At 32.7% G+C, this 20,599-nt stretch overlaps 1 protein-coding gene across 2 annotated transcripts in view; it reads left to right on the top strand.

Moving 5' to 3' along the window:
* The window catches only part of LOC145334263 (arf-GAP with dual PH domain-containing protein 1-like), a 44,967-nt gene that overhangs the window by 23,024 nt on the left and 1,344 nt on the right, over positions 1-20,599 (top strand). For both annotated transcript variants that reach the window (XM_080179641.1, XM_080179643.1), the window contains 9 exons: positions 1,816-1,894; positions 5,744-5,816; positions 9,168-9,219; positions 10,236-10,334; positions 10,818-10,876; positions 13,857-13,911; positions 14,820-14,903; positions 15,269-15,410; positions 16,022-16,077. In XM_080179641.1, the coding sequence (XP_080035767.1) occupies positions 1,816-1,894; positions 5,744-5,816; positions 9,168-9,219; positions 10,236-10,334; positions 10,818-10,876; positions 13,857-13,911; positions 14,820-14,903; positions 15,269-15,410; positions 16,022-16,077 (699 nt within the window). The remainder of the gene's footprint in view (positions 1-1,815; positions 1,895-5,743; positions 5,817-9,167; positions 9,220-10,235; positions 10,335-10,817; positions 10,877-13,856; positions 13,912-14,819; positions 14,904-15,268; positions 15,411-16,021; positions 16,078-20,599) is intronic.

Genomic DNA, 20,599 nt, shown 5'->3' on the forward strand with positions numbered 1-20,599 from the left:
TAATCGTTACCAGCAAGTCCGTACGTCCATTCAAAACAAGCTGATTTATTTACTTTTTTGACAACTAATTTTTGAATGTTCAAATCAAGTCCTAAAAACGTCATGCTGCAAAAGTCATGTGTTTATAGTTTACTCCTGTAATATATTAGATATTCTTTCTTTTTAAGACACTTATCATTTGCTCCATAACTCACTTTGTCCATTTCTCATCCCTGATTTTTGTGCTTCGCTACTGATGTATCTTGTCATTCTTGGTAACCTATTTATTTATCTAGATTTTAGCAGATTTTTAAAATATAATTGAAAAGAATTTATTTATTTCAAAATCGAATTAACTTTTAGCTTTTAGAATTAAGGGGGGGGGGGGGGGGGTTAATGCAACCATCTCGTAATCAATGTATAAATGGCACTTAGAATTCGAATTTCGATCTGAAATTTTGCATGAGTAATCCTTGGTAGGTCTATTTTCCCTAAATAGAACAAAAAGTTGGAAAAATAACGGCTAGCAACTGGCGGCTCAGCAGTTTAGGCATTTTTTTTGGCTATTTTCAATGCAAATCATCACGAAACCTATCTCCACATAATACTATTTTCTGCTCCAAAATGTTTTCAAACGGTTATAGCCGGTAGTTGCTAGTAATAAATCTAAAAATGTTGTTTTTGTATCATTTCACATGATTTAAAGCAAAAATATGTTTCAAAAAGTTGATTCCTACGTAATTTATGACAGATTTGTCCTAAAAATAGCCAAAAAACGGCTAAATGGCTGAGCCGTTAGCCGTTACTTTTTCAACTTTTTTGTTCGATTTAGGGAAAATAGACCTACCAAGGATTACTCATGCAGAATTTTAGATCGAAATTCGAATTCTAAGTGCCATTTATACATTGATTACGAGATGGTTGCATTAAACCCCCCCCCCCCCCCCCCTTTAGATATATTAGAATTGTCCTATTTGTGTCTAGCTTTGCATGATTATTCCTATAACAGTTAGGTACGATTTAGAAAGTATTGCAAATCTATTATAGTCACAAGAAAGTCCATACGTCAATTTAAAACATGTTGATTTATAACCTTTTTGACCAAAAAATTATTAGATATATTATAATAATGATACTTATCACAACAAGGTACAATATTTTAACCTAAGCATTTCTATAATCAAGTCATAAATATGTAAGTATGTTATTTTTAACTTTTATGTTGTCATCCCTGTTTAAGCATAAGTTTATTAAGAGAATAGTAGCTTCTGTAATATTGCGTAAAGTTGTGAGTAAGATCCCAGCCAAATGCGCTTATTAGGTCAAACTGTTTTTAATATGCGTTTAAGAACAGTTAGAATTAATAATCGCATTTGACTGGAAGCTTGCTCACATTTTTACATGTTAACTAGGGTTGGCAATCCAAATCAGATTCTTAATTTTTAGGCTAATATAGGGTCTTAAGCTTTTTCTTTCAACTCCTCCCCCCCCCCCCCTTCTTTGAAGGAAAGATCACCCCCCCCCTCATCTCTCCCTACCTACACTACCAAGAAATAGGAGAAAAGCTACTTTAAAAATATGAAAAACGCAGCTTTAGATTCTTCCCAGTACCCGGTAAAATTTAATCCCTTAATTTATTTTTTAAAAAGCCTTTTAAAATAATATTGCTAGAATCCAGAATCCGTAATCCGTCAAAAAAATAAGAATCCGGAATCCGCGGAGAATCCGTTTTATTTTTGGACGGATTCGTAAGAATCTGAATCCGGTCCAAGAATTAGACGGATTGCCAACCCTAAATTATATATATAAACATATCTATATATTTATTTATTTTAGGTGTTAGTAGAACAGTTTATATTTTCCAAGTATAAGCGACAAGAATTCATCCATCCTGAACGACAAAGCTACACTTCAGGTAAATAGCCAAAACCCTGCCCATTACAAAAAAAAACAAAATTAACTCTGATGAATTAAGCAATTCTGATGAGCCATAAAAGGGCGAAACACTGTGTCTATGGATATTATATAAAGTAGTAAGCTTTTTTGTCTGTAGCGAAGGATCTCGCTAACCGCTGAACCGATATGATTCTTCTTTACAATGAAGAAACTTATAGGTCCAGGGAAGGTATTTAACTATTTTGGGGGAGGGTACCACCACCCTCCCACGAGAAATCGCCCCTAGGAAAAATTACCCCCTGTAAATTTTTTTTTATTTTTTTAAAACTTTCAATTGAAAGTTGGGATGGGGGTCGACTTTCCCACAGCCTCAAAGGCCCCTCGAGGCCTCTAGTTGGCGTAGCTTCTAGTATTTTAATATTAGAACTGCCCATACACGGTTGGTTTTTTATTAAATGAATAAGTTAGGGTACAATGTTTGGCACTTTCGATATAAGTAAATGATAATAAAAAACCCATAGAATGCGATAATAACTTCAGAAAAATCGAAGAAAATAGTTTTCATACTTAATTAACGTTTTTAAGTTTTTCTTCAAAAAGTTTAGATAAGATGCCTTTAAAAGTCGTCTATGATTTTGTCAGGGATAAAAATGTAACTTTAAAATAAGAATTACAACATATTTTTTTAATTAGTGCAAAGTAAAATTTTGAACATTTTATTGATCAGTATATTTTTTAAAATGTGAAGTAGAAACCTGAATATTTTATCATGAAAATTGTGTTATGATTTGATTGTCTGCTAGATTACAAGAAAAAAGATACTGACAGTACTTGTTGGTTCTTTAAAAAAAATTAGGTAGATTACTTTCAGAACCCCTCTTTTTGCAATGTTATTTCAATAGAACAGAGCCGTAGTCTTAGTGTACTCAATATCTAGACAGTAGACAGCCAACCATTGTTTTAGAATTGTTCAATTTTTTTAACTTATGATAAAAACAGAATTAATGGTATTTTTGTAAATATTATACCTCCAAGAAATGCCTATACTTCCCAATCATATGTTGTGTGATATTTAAGAGGAATTATTTTGATATAATGTCATTAAAATATTCGTTGAAAAAAGTGCTATTCTAGCTTATACTTTACATTTTAATGTGTATGATAATTCAAATATTTGAATAAAAAACAATATAAAACAAAATAAATTATTTTTAATATAGTCACAAAAAGGCTTAATGAGTTTAGGAAATATTTCATTCACTAATCATGTCATTTAAACTCTATTACACAGAATACAGTGTAAAAAGATGTTCTCGTTTTAATTTTAAGTAATTTCAAATGCATTTTAATACCTTTTAATGATTTATTTTTTGAAACATCTTTTTATAAAATGTTATTGATTATTGAAGTTATATGTTAAAATGTTTTTAAATTTTGTTAACATTTTGTTTTAAATGTAGAAAATTGGTAATTCTAAACATTCAAAAAAGATTTTATTAAATTTTCATCACTTAAATTGCATGTTTGATGAAATTTTCAACTGATAATTCAAGAAAAATCGTTTAAGTTTTATTATATTTTACTTTGAAATGTTAAAAAAATATATTATTGTCAAAAATGTGGAAGTTATACTTTCCTCAAAAAAAGACCTAAAACATGCAAATTAACACGTGTAATGAGATTTTTTTTCTTTCAGGTTTAATTTTAAGTAATTATTGATATTTTTTGTAAAAAGGATTTTATATAGGGTGAGGCGGGGCATTACCGGTAATTTTTTGGTTTTTTGAAAAAAAAATGGGGTAAATATTAATATTTTTAAATGGGACCAAGACCATTAGAAAGCTTACGGAAAGGACTATCAGGTCCTAATAGGACGTTATCCTAGGACTTTTAGAAGTTTGTCATAATTGGACTCAAAGAAATTACCGATAAATGCCCCACGGTGGGGCATTGTGGGTAACGTCTTTTCAACCTAAAAAAAATCGATGAAAAACGGCCAAACGGCCAGTCAAACATAAATAATCATAATAAGTATAGGTTATAGGGATTATCCACAAAAATTTTCATAAAGATCGGACTATTCCTTCTATGTCAAAAATCATTTCTTTTAAAAGACGAGAAATTTCGATTTTTTTTTTCACAAAAATTTTCTTAAAAAATAAAATTTAAATTTTTTTATATAAAAAACCTGTTCTATTCACTTTTTGGCCTAATTCTTAAAAAGCCCATATTGAATATTAGACTTTACCAAAGAAAACCTGAAAATTGATCCTAAAAATCGAATTTGAATTTTTTTTAGACGTTACCGAAAAATACCCCGCGCGAACTTTGGTCATTTTTGAAAAAAATATTAACTCTACATTTAAGCTCTCAACGGATTGGGAAAGAGCGGACAATTCTTAGTTCAAAAGGTTTTTACGGATCAGTTCTAGGTCTTACCAATTTTTGTGTAGGTCGATCTTTATACACCTAGGTGAAAAACATTTTGAAGAAAAAAAATTTTCGTCCGACTTTGAGACCCAAAAAGTACCCTTAAAATTCATCTCACAAAAATTTCATTTCATACTTTTTTGTAGGCAATCTAATAAGGAACAAATTTGCTTTTATGTTTTTTTCTGTCAATCGATTAGAACATGGAGCAAAATGTCATTTTCTGAAGGTGGGTAAAAAATTACCGGTAATGCCCCTTACCGGTTAATGCCCCGCTTGACCCTAAAAAGTTTTAAAACTCGAGTTATGTAGTGGTTCTAAAAAAGGTTGCGAATTTATGCAATTTTCTTGCAAAAAAATTTTTCTAGGATTTTAAAAATAGCAAAGGGTGTTATTAGACGTACTTACAGATACAATTGCTAAGTCATTTTGGCCAAACACTAAAATAAAGTTTTTACATCTGAGGGTCCAACCGTGCATAACTTTTGTCTATCAATACTTAATGCCTAAGGCTTGCTATTATTTATACACGAAGATTGACGATAGTTCTACTTATGTGATAATATAGTGTTCAATTTATAGACAGGTTTTAGGCTACTTTCTATCCACCCCCCCCCCAAAAAAAAAAAATCATATTCACATATATGCATATGTTGCTCATATAGGATCTAATTAGACAATTCGCTATTGTTTTAACTGCGTATATCAGATAATAGAAACACTGTCTTAATTGGATAAAATCAAATATAAAAATACTAGCGGCTTCGCCCCTAGCCTCTAGGGGCTTTGTCACAAGAGGTTTGATCAACCTAATTTTTTGTATTTTCGATTTAAAAAGAAAAAGTAAAAAAAATTTTTTGGGGGGGAGGGGGTATTTTTCATTTTTTGGGGGGGTTAGGGGTTTCCCACCCCCCAAGAAAATAGCTTAAAACCATCACATGACCAGTAGGTATATTCCCTGAAGAGTAGAGCCCAATCGGTTCAGTGGTTACTGAGATCTTAAGCTTCAGACGGACAGACAGACGGACAGACGGACAGACAGACAGACAGACAGACAGACAGACATCGTTCTACTTTGTATTATAGATAGTTTTTGATTAATATATCAGTATTTTACTCTAAAAAGAATTTTTTTCCTTAATCATATGTGTTGCTTTAATAAACAGAAACAATGCACTGTGTAAATCTGTACACTTATGGACTACCATAGACAAAATATCCAGGAAAATGTAGATTGCATAATAAAGTGGTCATGGGTTTTTTAGTGGTCAAAACGTTTGGACACTTGACTAAATTAACCAACCAACCGAAATTCAATAAAAGTCATTATGGTTGTTGAGCAAATTAATAAGAAAAATTATTATAAAACTTTGGGGGCTAGAGTAACAAACAGCTTAATGTCCCCTTCTTCTCTGACGTAATTTAATTTGTTTTTAAGGTTTTATGGAGGGTTACTTGATGAAGAAAGGAAGAGAAAATAATCAATTTTTACCCAGAAAGTTTGTATTAAGGTAAGATTCATACAGGGGTGTATATTCTGCACAAGATTCATTTTTTCCCCTGCTGCAAATTTTTTATTTTTTTTCTCCCTCCTAGTTTTTTCCAGCAAGGAAGGGATATAATGGAAAAATATTTTCAGAACTCTTTTTTTTATTCATGTTATGCCCCCTTCCATATATTTTTTAGTTTTTTTTACCCTCAGCTGGGTCAAATTAAAAAATATACACCCCTGGATTCATATTATATCAGGGATGTATATTCTGCGTAATTGACTCTGCTAAATGGATGGAGGTGGGGGGGGGGGTGGGGGATAAAAAGTATGTGGTTGGGGGAAAAAATGTATAAATTAAGAGAACTGAAAACATTTTTTTCCATTTTCCCACCATCATTAGTGGAAAAACTAAAAAGCTATGTGGGAGGGGGGGATAAAATGAATAAAGTATAGTGGGAAAAACTATGGGAGGGGGGGGATAAAAAAATTTGTTGCGGGGGAAAAAATAAATCTTGTGCAGAATATCTACCTCTGTATTATATTACACACAGGGATCTTAAGGGATAAGACAATGAAAAATAAATTGATGTTCATAAATCCCAGATATAAACAAAATTATGTAAAATTCCGCGCTCTAAGGGAAATTACTGTTTTATTAGCTAAACTAATTTCATTATAACCCTACACTGAACCCTCCTTATTTTTACATTTAACTTAAACCCAAAGTTTTTTCAATAGATTAAAAACTTTGAGTCCTTAATTTAGGTCTACAGAAGGGATATTTTGTTTATCATCATTAGAGATGTATTTAAATTTTTCCTCCATTGTCTTATCCCTTAAGATTCCTGCATATAAGCGGATTCTCTAATGTTTTATTTAATTGAGAAATAAATTCATTTAAATAATTTCTTGGTAGGTAATTTTTTTTATAAATCCTCTAATGATTTTAATAATTACTTTCCACATGTATTAATTTAGGATTTAAACCTCCGTACTGTAAGGGGGGGGGGGGGGAAATGTGGTGACTCGTGCCACGACATACCAGCAATTTTATTTTGGGTGCTACTCCCTTAGTTTTAGAGATAATTGGGTGAAATCTTTTGGGCTGGGTCACTAAGGGGGGGGGGGGGAAGTTCTGACACTTTTGCGTAAACAGTGATTATAGGCTTTGTCTTTAGAGATAATGGATAGGTTATTTGGCAAAAAAGTTTCCTTTTGGAATGTAGTTTTCCTATTTTCAAAAAAATTTTGGATTCGGCCTCCAGGTTCCGGTACTCCAGGCCTCCAGGTGGATTCTGGACAGGTAAAAATTGAAAATTCAAGATAGAACAAAACTTATTTAACAAAAGTTGGTACTTTATGGATGGTATGAACTAATTTGAAGAAATTTTTAAAATTGGGCTACAGGTTCTGGTACTGCAGGCCTTCAGGTGGATCCTGGACAGGTAAAAATTGAAAATTTTTAATTTTAAAGTTAGAACAAAACTTATTTTACAAAAGTTGGTACTTTATGAATGGTATGAACTAATTTGAAGAAATTTTTGGATTCGGCCTCCAGGTTCCGGTACTCCAGGCCTCCAGGTGGATTCTGGACAGGTAAAAATTGAAAATTCAAGATAGAACAAAATATTTTTTACTGATCTACCTCAAAAGGTTTTGTCTCAATATCTTTAAAAGCTTAGGAGAGGCACTGAATTTAAGATATACCTTGATAAACGAGAATTTGAAAAAAATGATAATTGGATGAAATCTTTTTGATTGTTTCACTAATTACCCCAAATTTTGGTATCTTTAAAAAAAAACGGCGGCGGGACCGCCGCTCCCGCCGTCCGCCGCCGTTTTCCGCCGCCACCAAAAAAGAAATTTTTTATTGCATTTCTCGCCGAATTAGGCAATTTGGAATCATTTGAGACCATGTTATTTTTTCAAAAATTTGAAAAAATAACATGCAATAAAAAATTTCTTTTTTGGTGGCGGCGGAAAACGGCGGCCGTTTTTTTTTAAAGATACCAAAACTTGGGGTAATTAGTGACACAATCAAAAAGATTTCATCCAATTATCTTTAAAACTAAGAGAGTAGCATACTGTATTTAAGATATACCTTCATAAACGAGAATTTGAAAAAAATGACTAAGTCCCCCCGCAGGGTTGGTTATAAGGGGAAAAATTTTTGAAAAAAATAACATGGTCTCAAATGATTCCAAATTGCCTAATTCGGCGAGAAATGCAATAAAAAAATTTTTTTTGGCGGCGGCGGAAAATGGCGGCGAACGGCGGGAGCAGCGGACCCGCCGCCGTTTTTTTTGAAAGATACCTCTAGTTGGGGTAATTAGTGACCCAGCCCAAAAGATTTCACCCAATTATCTCTAAAACTAAGGGAGTAGCACCCAAAATAAAATTGCTGGTATGTCGTGGCACGAGTCACCACATTCCCCCCCCCCCCCCCCTTTAATTAATTTTTATATTGAAATTTATTATTAAAATTATTTTTTTTTGTATTTGAAATATTAAAAGTAAAAAGTTGATTTATTTACGGATTAAAAAAGTTAAATACGTAGTGATAGGTCTTTGGATAATAAAGGGGGGGGGGGGTTAATGCAACCATCTCGTAATCAATGTATAAATGGCACTTAAAATTCGAATTTTGATTTGAAATTTTGCATGAGTAATCCTTGGTAGGTCTATTTTCCCTAAATCGAACAAAAAGTTGGAAAAGTAGCGGCTAACGGCTGGCGGCTCATCCGTTTAGCCATTGGTTGGGTATTTTCAAGCGAAATCCATCACGAAACCTCTCTCCACATAATGCTCTTTTCCGATCCAAAACGTTTTCAAACGGTTCTAGCCGGTAGTTGCTGGTACTAGAAATCTAAAAAATGTTTTTTTTTGTATCATTTCACATGATTTAAAGCAAAAATATGTTTCAAAATGTTGATTTCTACGTAATTTATGACAGATTTGCCCTAAAAATAGCCAAAAAACGGCTAAACGGCTGAGCCGTTAGCCGTTACTTTTTCAACTTTTTTTTCGATTTAGGGAAAATAGACCTACCAAGGATTACTCATGCAAAATTTCAGATCAAAATTCGAATTTTAAGTACCATTTATATATTGATTACGAGATGGTTGCATTAACCCCCCCCCCCCCCCCCTATATATTATTCTAAACTCCTATGTGTCAGGGAACTAAAGGGATAAGACAATGACAGATATTGATTTACATCTCCGACCCCAATGATGATACACAAAATTAACCATTAGTGTTTGAAACGCCCATGATCCTTTATGTACAAAACATATACCTATCACTTAAATAGACCCCACTACCTCAATTAAAAAGTTTACCTATCCCTCTAATTTTACGTATTTTTTAGTGAGATTGAAAATACTTTGAAGTACTATGTGAAAGACAGAAAAGACCCTAAGGTAATCCTTTAATATGAAGTAGTAAGGTTTTTGTCTGAAGCTTAATATTTCAATAACTGCGTAGGTAACTGATTGAGTTCTCTTTTTTGGAGAAGGATTTACATAGATCCAGGGATGGTTTTAGGCTATTTTATTTTTTTGATTTAAGCCTCAATGGTTTTAGGCTATTTTTCTGCCCCATATCTTACCCCTTTAAAGATAGAGTTCCTGGATGCTAGAGGCATAGCCACTAGTCCTTTATATAAATCAGTAAGTTTTTTTGTCTGAAGCTTAAGATTTAAATAACTGTTTAATTGATTGAGTCTTTTTAGCAAGCTTTACATAGGTCCCGGAATGGTTTTAGGCTATTTTTCTTCCCCTAACTTACACCTTTAAAGACAGAGTCCCTGGATGCTAGGGAAGCAACCGTTTTTTCGTTATTCATGGGAAAGGAAAACAAGTTTTTTTTATGCCCCTATTTCTTTAAATGCTTTTCATAATTCCATTTGGGGGAGGGTAATACCACCCTCCTAAAAGAAATGGCCACTAGAAAAATATTAGGTACAAATAAAATCTTTTTCTGTGCCGCAAAGCCTTTACTTGACTAAAGAAAACATTTTAAAGTCGTTAAAGGACTCTAGGGACGAAGCCAAATTTCGGGACTTTTATTGAATTTTTATTGGTTGGTTATAAAGTTGAGTGTTCAAACGTTTTAATCAGTAATTGTAATCTATAAGGGACAAAGGGAAAGGTAGGGTGCGGGTAAAATCCGTAAAGGTTGTGTGTTTTAAGTTAAAAATAGATATGTTAACTTTATAAAAAAAATTGTTGTCTATAGTTCTTTTCAATAAGAAATACACATATTTAGTGAATATTATCGTTCTACTACTATTTTTAAGCCTTAAAACACACACTTATACGGATTTTACCCGCAACCTACTTTTCCCTTTGTGTATCATCATTTTGGATGTACATTAATTTATTGGCCGTTGTCTCATTTTTTAAGATTCCTGCGAAGTAACTATCTATTATTTTAGGCAATAATCAAGATTTCTGATATAAATGTTGAATTTTCACCGGAAAAAATTCAAGAGTTACACTCTATCCCAAATTCTCTACAAATAGATTATATTAAGGTAATTATTTATTATTTGTATCAGTGTGGCCTCAAAACTGATTAATATCCGCTGGATTAGTACCGGTTCTCAGCCATTCTGAAAAACTATGTTATGTAACATGACGGGTCTAGTTTGGAAGTGCCTTTAGATGGGAAGGATTGATCGAGAGAGTATTATAGGCAATTTTGATTTGCCCGAACCCTAATGAACTAAATCATCCATCTATCTCTTTATCTAGTTATCTATCTATATATCTTAAATTGTTTTTGTATACCACGATGTTAAAGAAACTTATCTATCTATCTAATTATCTATCTATCTATCTAGGATGGATCAACCAGACATATATATGTATACCACGATGTCATAGAAACCTATCTATCTATCTAATTATCTATCTATCTATCTATCTAGGATGGATCAACCAGACATATATATGTATACCACGATGTTATAGAAACCTATCTATCTATCTATCTAACTACCTATCTATCTATCTAGGATGGATCAACCAGACATATATATGTATACCACGATGACCCACAAACCGTTGTTAATTGGTAAGTAGCTGCACCCATCCCTAGCAAATTAGGAGCTTTTTATTCGAAAGGAGAGTGATTGGGGGGCAAAAATAAAGCCTTAAACCATTCCAAGACTTTGAATCATATGTAATAGCTCATTGTAATATAGATCTTCTCTAAAAGAAGATATCATTCACAAAATTTAAATATTTTTTGATCCGTGCAGTTGTTCTATTATTAGGATTTTTGGATCTACTGCAGTTCACGGTAAAATATTGCTGGTAAGCAATATTTCCAAAAATCTATGAATTTTAAAGGTTGCTAGCTGCCAAACGGCTGAACATACAGATCATGCCCGCACACTGTTTTAAGCCGCATTAGAAGGCCTTCAAATAATCTGGAATAGCCATAAATCAATAATGCATAATTATCTCGCAGTGCAGAGAAATGTGCGAAAAAGACATATTTTACGCGTTTTTCTTTAGTGAAGCTTTCCCTGTGCATCATTGGATCTTGGCTATTACAGATTATTTGTGGGCATTCTTATGCCGCTCAAAATGGTGTGCTGGTATGATCTGTACGTTAAGCCGTTTGGCAGCTAGCAGCCTTTAAAATTCATAGATTTTTGGAAATATTGCTTACCAGCAATATTTTACCGTGAACTGCAGTAGTCCGGATTTTGATTCCTGGGATGATTGGTCGCTGCATTTCTAGAATCAAGTTTAAAACTTTTGTACATCGATATCAATATCCTGCATTTAAGACATATTTAATTTGAATTTTAGCTCTGGTTTCTTCAATACCTTTAACATTGTATTCAGTATTTTGTATATTGTATTGTATTTTTGTCAGCTTCTCTTTTATGGATGATATTATCTTTGGTATTTGTTTAAACAAGGATGTCAACATCCATAAGTAGCGAAGCATAGGGAAAAGAACAACCCTCTCTCGGATAGCTTTTTTCGATAATTTAGGCATATTAGAATTGTCCTATCGATTTCAAACTTTGCATGGTGATTCCTTTAGTAGTTAGGTACGATTTAGAAAGCATAGCAACTCTATAATCATTACCAGAATGTCCGTACGTCCATTTTAAACTTGTTGATTTTTTTACTTTTTTAATAACAATTTTTTATGTGATAAAATCATCCGATGGATCTGATTTTTTTATTACTGATTCCTATTACAATAAGGTACAATATTATGAGCGAAGCATCTCTATAATCAAGTATTAAAATGTCAGTATGTCCTTAAACAGAATTCTGTATTTAAAAAGTTTTGCAACAAATTTATGTATAATTTTGTCAAACCTTATATTTTCATATTTTGTATGTTCAGTTCTGACACTCAACAAAAGTAAATGTTCGTCTGTCATATCGTTTCAGAGCTTCGCTTTTATGGATGTTGTCATCCTTGTTTTAAATGGGGTTTGGTTAGTGACAAACTAGGGACATAATCTTTTTGTACTCAAAAGAGGACTATCCACGAACAAGAGCACGTGATTCTAAGTACCTTCCAGCATTGATCCTGAGTATTTTCTTTTAGAATATAATAGGTCACTATCAATAATTAATATATTGACGAGAAAATTTATGTTTCACCACTTCAAGTTGAAGAAAAGTAAAAAAATGTCCACCACTTTTCGTTAAAATTCTATCAAACGTTTTGTTGAGTTCGGGGTGTCTTTAATTGTCCATGTTGTCAAATGATAAAAATTAAAAAAAGTCAAAAGCACATTTACTATATCTGATATGTATGTTTAAATTAATGCTAATATGGATTAATTTATAATCTATATAACACGAGTATTCGCATATGTATCATCAAATATTCATTTTATTAAAAGAATTAGCTTCATAAAAGTTTTCAAAATCAATTAAAATACCTAAAAAAAACATTGTGAAACATAAATTTTCTCGTCAGTATATTAATACTATATGATGACCTATTATATTTTGAAAGAAAATACTTAGGATCAATGCTGGAAGGTACTTAGAATCATGTGCTCTCGTTCGTGGATAGTCCTCTTTCATAATTACATTTAAGTATTGTCTTTCAGAGTAATTAAAATTATGTCGTAATCAAGTTATGAAATTAGCTAATTAGGATATAATTGTAGTAGGATGCATAACTATGTATATCCGGTTATATAATGTAATAAGGATTTTTGTCTGTAGCTTAAGATTTCGTTAACTCCTAAACCGGTTAGGGAAGCTTTACTTATGTTTTGGAATGGATTTAAGCTATTTTTCTGCCGTTCCCTATCCTTTAAAATACAATGAAAGGGCAAAATTCCAAGTATAATAAATATCATATAAAGTAGTAATGTTTTTTTTTTGTTTATTAAAATATAAGGACCAGGAAATTATTCGATTTGGGAAATTTCCCCTCGGTCATTTTGATGTTAAAAAAATATTTTGTCTAATTAAGGATTAATATAAGTTAAAATATTAAATATTTTATTGTTTCAAAAATTATTTAACATTAAATAACAGGGTATTTTACATATTTGCATTATTAGAAGCAAAGTTACTCTATAATTGCAGACGCAAGTTTCATGTTAAAAGAACCTTAATAAATAAAGAAAAGCTCTTTGTCTCTTTGACTGGTTTAGTATATTTTTAATCTTTGTTACTTATGGGTGTTATAATTCTTGTTAGGTATATAAAAATTCTAAAGAATAATAAGAAATGCAAAATAATTTATTTTGCAATTTTTAAGAAATGTTTTTTTTTACATTTTTTTTATGTAAAAGTTACGATTATGTAATTTTTTTTTCGAGTCTGTATAAAATAAAGCGTCTGTATGCCGCAGCGTTGCGGAGCCGTTTGATTTTAGTGCGGCTCCGGCTCTGCAGAGCCTGTGAAAACATTTGCTCCGGCTCCAACCTAAAATAAAATTATCCAATCAACTATCTATCCAACTATTTAACTATCTCTCCACCCAACTTTAAATCTATCTAACTATCTATTTACCCAACTTTATGTCTATCTATCTAACTAACTATCTATCTATCTAGGTACCATGCAATCAGATGTTGTAAACTCCACCTCCTACAAGTAGCTTATCCTGGTGTAAGTAAAAACATTTTAAGTAGTGACCAGTATGTCTTTGAACCCAATTAATATCCACTTTTCCACGAATATTGAAATAATATTTATAGAATTAATACCAGTTTTGTTAGACCGAGCCTACAGCCTCTCGGGGCTAATAAAACTGTTTTTAATCTTAAAATTTTTCATTTTGATATCTTCGGGAAGCTATCTTTAATACGATGATGCGATAATTAACTAAATAACTAATTTAATTTTGCGAGGCAATTCTTTAATGTTAGATTAATTTCGGCTTCTTCTTTCATAAAAGTGATTTCACATAAAGTGCCTTTTGAACACTCTTCCCTCCCTAAAATTGAAACTTGGAAGTGAGGGGGGGGGGGTAAATTGGGATCTTGGACAAAGTAGCTTCGGACAAAGTAGTCTCCGGATAAAGTAGCACCCGGACAAAGTAGCCTCCTAATGAAAGTAGCCTCCACTGTTAATAAAGGTCATGGCCGCAGCTCTCGGCCCCCTGGCCTGTCTAGCCGCGGGCGCTCGGCCCCCTTGCCTATAACCTAACCTAACCCAACCTAAAATTTAAAAGGTATTAAAACTTGTAAAAATCTACCAACCACTTTTTGTAAAATCCACGAAATTCTAAACCATCTATGTATTAACAGTTGAAGATATTTTTCTTAAACATAGGTTAGGTTAGGTTATTGGCTAGGGGGCGGAGCGCCCGCGGCTAGGCAGGCCAGGGGGCCGAGCGCTGCGGCCATGACCTTTATATACAGTGGAGACTACTTTTCTTAAGTAAATGTCCCGAGGCTACTTTGTCCGGGTGCTACTTTGTCCGGAGGCTACTTTGTCCAAGATCCGTAAATTGGTTTCCTTGAGAGGGGACGACTATTTTTTTAAATTTTAGATAACAATTTTTTTACATTTAGGCGACAGATACCGAGCTTATTGAATTCTTATCCCAAGATTTTGATAGAGAAGGATTTCTATACAAGACTGGGCCTAGTCCAAAGGTAAGATAGATAGATAGATAGATATATAGACAGACAGACAGACCAAAAGTTTCAACCACGAATTGTAATTTACAGGAGGGTTAGTTTTGTGCATTATCATTTGGGATGTACATCAATTTATCGGCCATTGTCTTATCCTACTTGATCCCTGACTTTATACTAAGAGATGGTGATGCCCATCTATCTATCTGTCTATCTAACTATCTATCTATCTATCTATCTATCTATCTATCTATCTATCTATCTATCTATCTATCTATCTATCTATCTATCTATCTATCTATCTATCTATCTATCTATCTATCTATCTATCTATCTATCTATCTATCTATCTATCTATCAATCTATCTATCTATCTCTTATAGGATGTATATAAGAAGCGGTGGTGTAGCCTACAGGGTAGAAAATTGATGTACCACGACGAAGTTTTGGCGGCCTATCCGAAAGGAGAAATTTTCCTTGGCCACATCAGTGCTGGCTTCAATGTTGTGCCGGGATTCGTGCCAGGTATACCTGGGATAAACAAGCAGACAGATAAATCCTTACAAGTAACAGGATGTTTGTTTGTTTGTCTGTACCAAAATATCTCGCTCTCCTTAACAGGGTAGCTTCTCATAGGTCCTGGGAAGGTTAATATTTATTTTGGGGTAGGGTACCACCACCCTCCCCAGAGAAGTCGACAAAATAAAAATGCTGCCCTGCGGACTTTTTTGCAATTAGCATAACTAACACCATCGATCGGTGAAAAAAAATATTTTTGGAAAATCGCTGATTTTAAAATAGATTCAAAAGAAACAATTTTACATGTCTCTAGAGGCCTCTAGCATATTGATAAACAGACAGAGGGACAGAAAGAGGGACAGACAGAGGTACAGATAAATGAAAATGTAATATACGTAGATGTTATGACAAGGAAAAATTTTCGTCATTTTAAAATGCTAACATGGTCAGTTCGTGCATCCAGTATGTCATATTTTCAAATTGATAGGATAATTTCAAGTTTGAAAATGATAGGATAATTATAAAATGCTTAAATTAACGATAAGAGCTACCGTACGGACGGACTGACCCTAATTATAGAAAAGCTTCGCTTTTATTGAATAATTTTTTTTTCTCAGGTTTTCGAGAGAGTGGATATGGTTTTACTCTTCATACACCAGATAGGGCTTATCAGGTATGTTTGTTCAGGGTGCCAAAAGTTTTTAACTTTTGGTACTTGTATTACATTTTACAGTACAGAGGGGGTAATTTTGTTAATCCTCATTTACAATATATATCTACTAGCGGGGCTACACCCCTAGAGGCCTCTCGGGACACTTGAGGAAGTGGAAGTTGAATTGGATAACCAAATTTCTTATTTTAGAATTTAAAAGTAAAATTTAATTTTTAATTTAATTTTTTAAAATTGAGGGAGGGGTTTCTAGGGGCGATTTCTCTTGGGAGGTGGTGTTACCGTCCCCCAAATTAGTCATAAACCTTCCCGGGACTTATGAGAAGCTAGCCTGTTAAGAAGAACCTGATCGGTTCAGCGGTTAGCGAGATCCTTCGGTAAAGACAGACAGACAGACAGAAAAACATCCTTTACATTATAATAAGAATTTACCTCACATTGTCTTGTCCCTGAAGATCTCTGGTACAAATACACACAAACGTTGCAAGATTAAAATGATTAAATATGATTTTTGCATTATTCATTAAGGAATAAGTAGGTATGGTTTTGTCCATATGTAGCAAAGCACTATATATTAGACTAGTAGATACGCTTCTAGTGGCCTCTAGGGGCACTTTAAGGGGAATCGACTACCACCCACACACCCTCATTTTTAATTTGGTTTTAATTAGGAAAGGTGAAACAATTTTTTTTGTGGGGGGGGGGGGAGTTATTTTTTAGAGGCGAAATCATACATGAAAGAATCTTTTTTGGAAGCATTTTTAAAATCTGTTAAATTAATGGGATAAGTCAATGGACAATAAATTGATATACATCCCCAATGAACATAAACAAAGTTAGTAGAATAAAGTTATTGGTTATAAACAGTGTTGCGGAGCCGGGAGCCGTGGAGCCTCCATATTTTGCTGGAGCCGGAGCCGTAATTTTCGTTAAAAAACGGCTCCGGCTCCGGACTAGATAAATAAAGAGATTTTTTAAAAATTATAATTTGGTAACTCTGTTTTGTCATGTGCAAATGCCCTTTTTAACTTTTTCAAGTCCATTTTTATCAAAAATTGAACTTTTAAAATCTTCAAAAGTCAATAATAAAAAAATTATTTTTATGGGGGGGAAAAATATGTCGAGTTTTTCTTGATTTTAGGTCGGAGCTGGAGCCGGAGCCGCCTTCATCACCGACGGCTCCGCGGGGCCGGAGCCGCACCAAATTCAAACGGCTCCGCAACGCTGGTTATTAAATAAGTGCTTAAAAACTTTGGTTACCAGTATAATTTACAGTCCAATGTCTCCTACATCTTATAATTTTTTATTGAAAGTCGTAGAATAGCTTCGCTTTTAAAGAATCGATTTTAGTTTAAAATGTAACTTTATTATTAAAAACTGTTATCAAAGAAAGTGTTGTTTATTTAATTCTTGATAATCTATTCTTAATATGTTTTTCTCAATAATCATCTTTTGTGGATTTAAACTGTTAAGGCTTCTTTTTGATAAAAAGAAATCTGATCGTTTTATATTTCTTTTAAAGAGTTCACTCATTGTTTTAAAGGTTTAATCTAGTTTTTTTTTTAAAGTGAAGCTTTTTACAATTAGGGTCGGTCTGTCCGTAACGGATAACTTTTTTCGTTCATTTAGGCATGTTAGAATTGTCCTATCGATTTCAAACTTTGCATGGTGATTCCTTTAGTAGTTAGGTACTATTTAGAAAGCGTAGCAACTCTATAATCATTATTAAAATGTCCGTACGTCCATTTTAAACATGTTGATTTTTTACTTTTTTAATAACAATTTTTTATGTGATAAAAACATCTGATTGATCTGATTTTTTGATTACTGATTCCTATTATAATAAGGTACAATATTATGAGCAAAGCATCTCTATAATCAAGTATTAAAAATGTCAGTATGTCCTTAAACAGAATTCTATATTTAAGAAGTTTTGCAACAAATTTACGTATATTTTTGTCAAGCCTTATATTTTCATAATTTGTATATTCAGTTCTGACACTCAACAAAAGTTAATGTTGGTCTGTCATATCGTTTCAGAGCTTCGCTTTTATGGATGTTGTCATCCTTGTTTTGAGAGGGGGGGAATGAAGGGTTTTAAAGTTTGAGAGGGTGCAAACACCTCTCCCCTCACCCCCACTTTGGACGTCTATGCATTGTTAATTGTTCTTTTTATTTTAATTGATAGAATTGTCCCATGAATCTAAAACTTATAATTATTATTTTTTAAGAATAGCACTTTAAACCAGGGAGGGAGGAGACATTCAATTGTTCATTACGCTAGTCCCCAATGTTTGATGATAGCGGTTTCTTATTCGGTTAACAACTTTGAGGATTTTTTTGAAATTTGACTGGTTTGTTTTATTAAGTTGAGTGTCTTAACGTTTCAATCTCTAATTGCAATTTACAGAAGTGTAAATGTGTGTATCATCATTGGAGATGTACAGCAATTTATCGGCGTGTGTCTTATCCCTATATATCCCTGTACAAACTACCTACTTATCTTATTTTCATTTTAAAGTCAGTGCTTTTGTAATTTTTTATATTTTCTAGTCTTCTATTAATGTAATCATTCCAGTTTTCATAAAAGCTTTAGTTTCTTTTATTTTTTATGATTTCAAGTTTCCAATTCAAAAGAAATAATGTTTCAAAAATAAAAGTTGCTTAATATCCACGTTTTGAAACATATTTTACTTTTATAATACTAAACGCTGCACCCCTAAAGGCCTCTTGGGGAAATTGCCCCGCTACATTCAATTTTAGTTTTTAAAGGAAAAGTCAAAACAAATTTTTCATTTTTTTCTACGGGCGATTTCTATTGGGAGGGTAGTGTTACTCTCTTCGAAATATTGTTATAAACCACCCGATGAACTATATGAAGCTACAGTGTAAAGTAGAAGTATATCGGTTCAGTGGTTAGCGAGATCCACACATACACACACACACACACACATAGATCCTGTTACTTTATTATAAGGATTGCGTATGTTTGTACGCTTGTCCTTTTGTCCGTAGTTAGTAGTAGTAGAACGATAATATTCACTAAGTAAATATGTGTATTTCTTATTGAAACGAACTATAGACAACAAATTTTTTTAAAAAGTTAACATGTTAACATAATTTTTTATCGTTCTACTACTGTTTATAACTTAAAACACACAACCTTTACGGATTTTACCCGCAACCTACTTTTCCTTTTATTAATACTAGATTCGTATAGAAAAGTGTGTATGTCTGTCTCTATGTTTGTACCGAAGAATCTCTCTAGCCGCTGAACCGATATGGTTCTTCTTTACAATGTAGCTTCTCATAGGGATTTAATTAAATTTTTGGTTTAACCATTATTGTAATGTACAGAAAGTTTAATTTTGGTAATTATCATTGGGGATGTACTTCAATTTATCAGTCATTGTCTTATCCCTTTAGATTCCTGGTATGTCTGTCTGTGTGTACTAAAGGATCTTTTTAATCGGTGAACAGATATGGTTTTCTTTTAAAATTTAGCTTCTCATAGGTCTTGGATATGAGTTGCGCCATTGTAAATAAAATGTTTTCGTTCATAAAGTTTTCATGAGTAGAGCTTTGTCAAATATAAAAGTAAACATTATATAGTTTATTTCAATACATAAAATGTTGTTCATAAAGTTTTCATGAGTAGATCTTTGTCAAATTTAAAAGTAAACATTATATAGTTTATTTCAATACATAAAATGTTGTTCATAAAGTTTTCATGAGTAGATCTTTGTCAAATTTAAAAGTAAACATAATATAGTTTAATTCAATAGAACTTAATAATAAGACTTCTTTACGTTAGAATTAAGGTTTATTTTAATATTGATCAATACAATTAAAATTGTATAAACTTCTGTCCTAAACTCTATGGCTTTGATTCAACTTTACAACGCAGTTTCATATTCTGATTAATTTATATTATTTAAAATCGTTTGATTTCTTAATAAAGTCTTTTGCAAATAAAACGTATAAGGTATTATCTTTTAACGGTGATCTCTTCGAGTTTGTCCGTCTGTTTGGCGGTTTCAGATAAAAAATTGGAGAAATTGGTAGATATATTTGACTAGGGATAGCAATCCGTCTAATTTTTTGACTGGATTCGGATTCTTACAAGAATCCGTCCAAAAATAAAACGGAATCTCCGCGGATTCCGGATTCTTATTTTTGACGGATTCCGGATCCGGATTCCGAACTCGAGCAATATTTTAAAAGACTTTTTCAAAAAATAAATTAAGTGATCAATTTTACCGGGTACTGGGCAGAATCTAAAGCTGCTTTTTTTCATATTTTCACAGTAGCTTTTCTTCTATTTTTAGACCCTACAGCGGACAAAATGACTGTTAAAAATTAAGATATATATTCGGACCAAAAAAATCCAGATACTAATTTAAGCCTAACAATTAAGAATCCGAATCCGCTATTAAAAAACGAATTCTGGATTCGGATTCGGTTTCCAAAATTGGCCAAAAATTTGGCGGATTCAGGATTCAGCCAACCCTAATTTTGACTTTTT

This window comes from Acartia tonsa, chromosome 12 (assembly GCF_053477335.1).
Source record: "Acartia tonsa isolate MP-2025a chromosome 12, ASM5347733v1, whole genome shotgun sequence".
NCBI lineage: Eukaryota > Metazoa > Arthropoda > Copepoda > Calanoida > Acartiidae > Acartia > Acartia tonsa.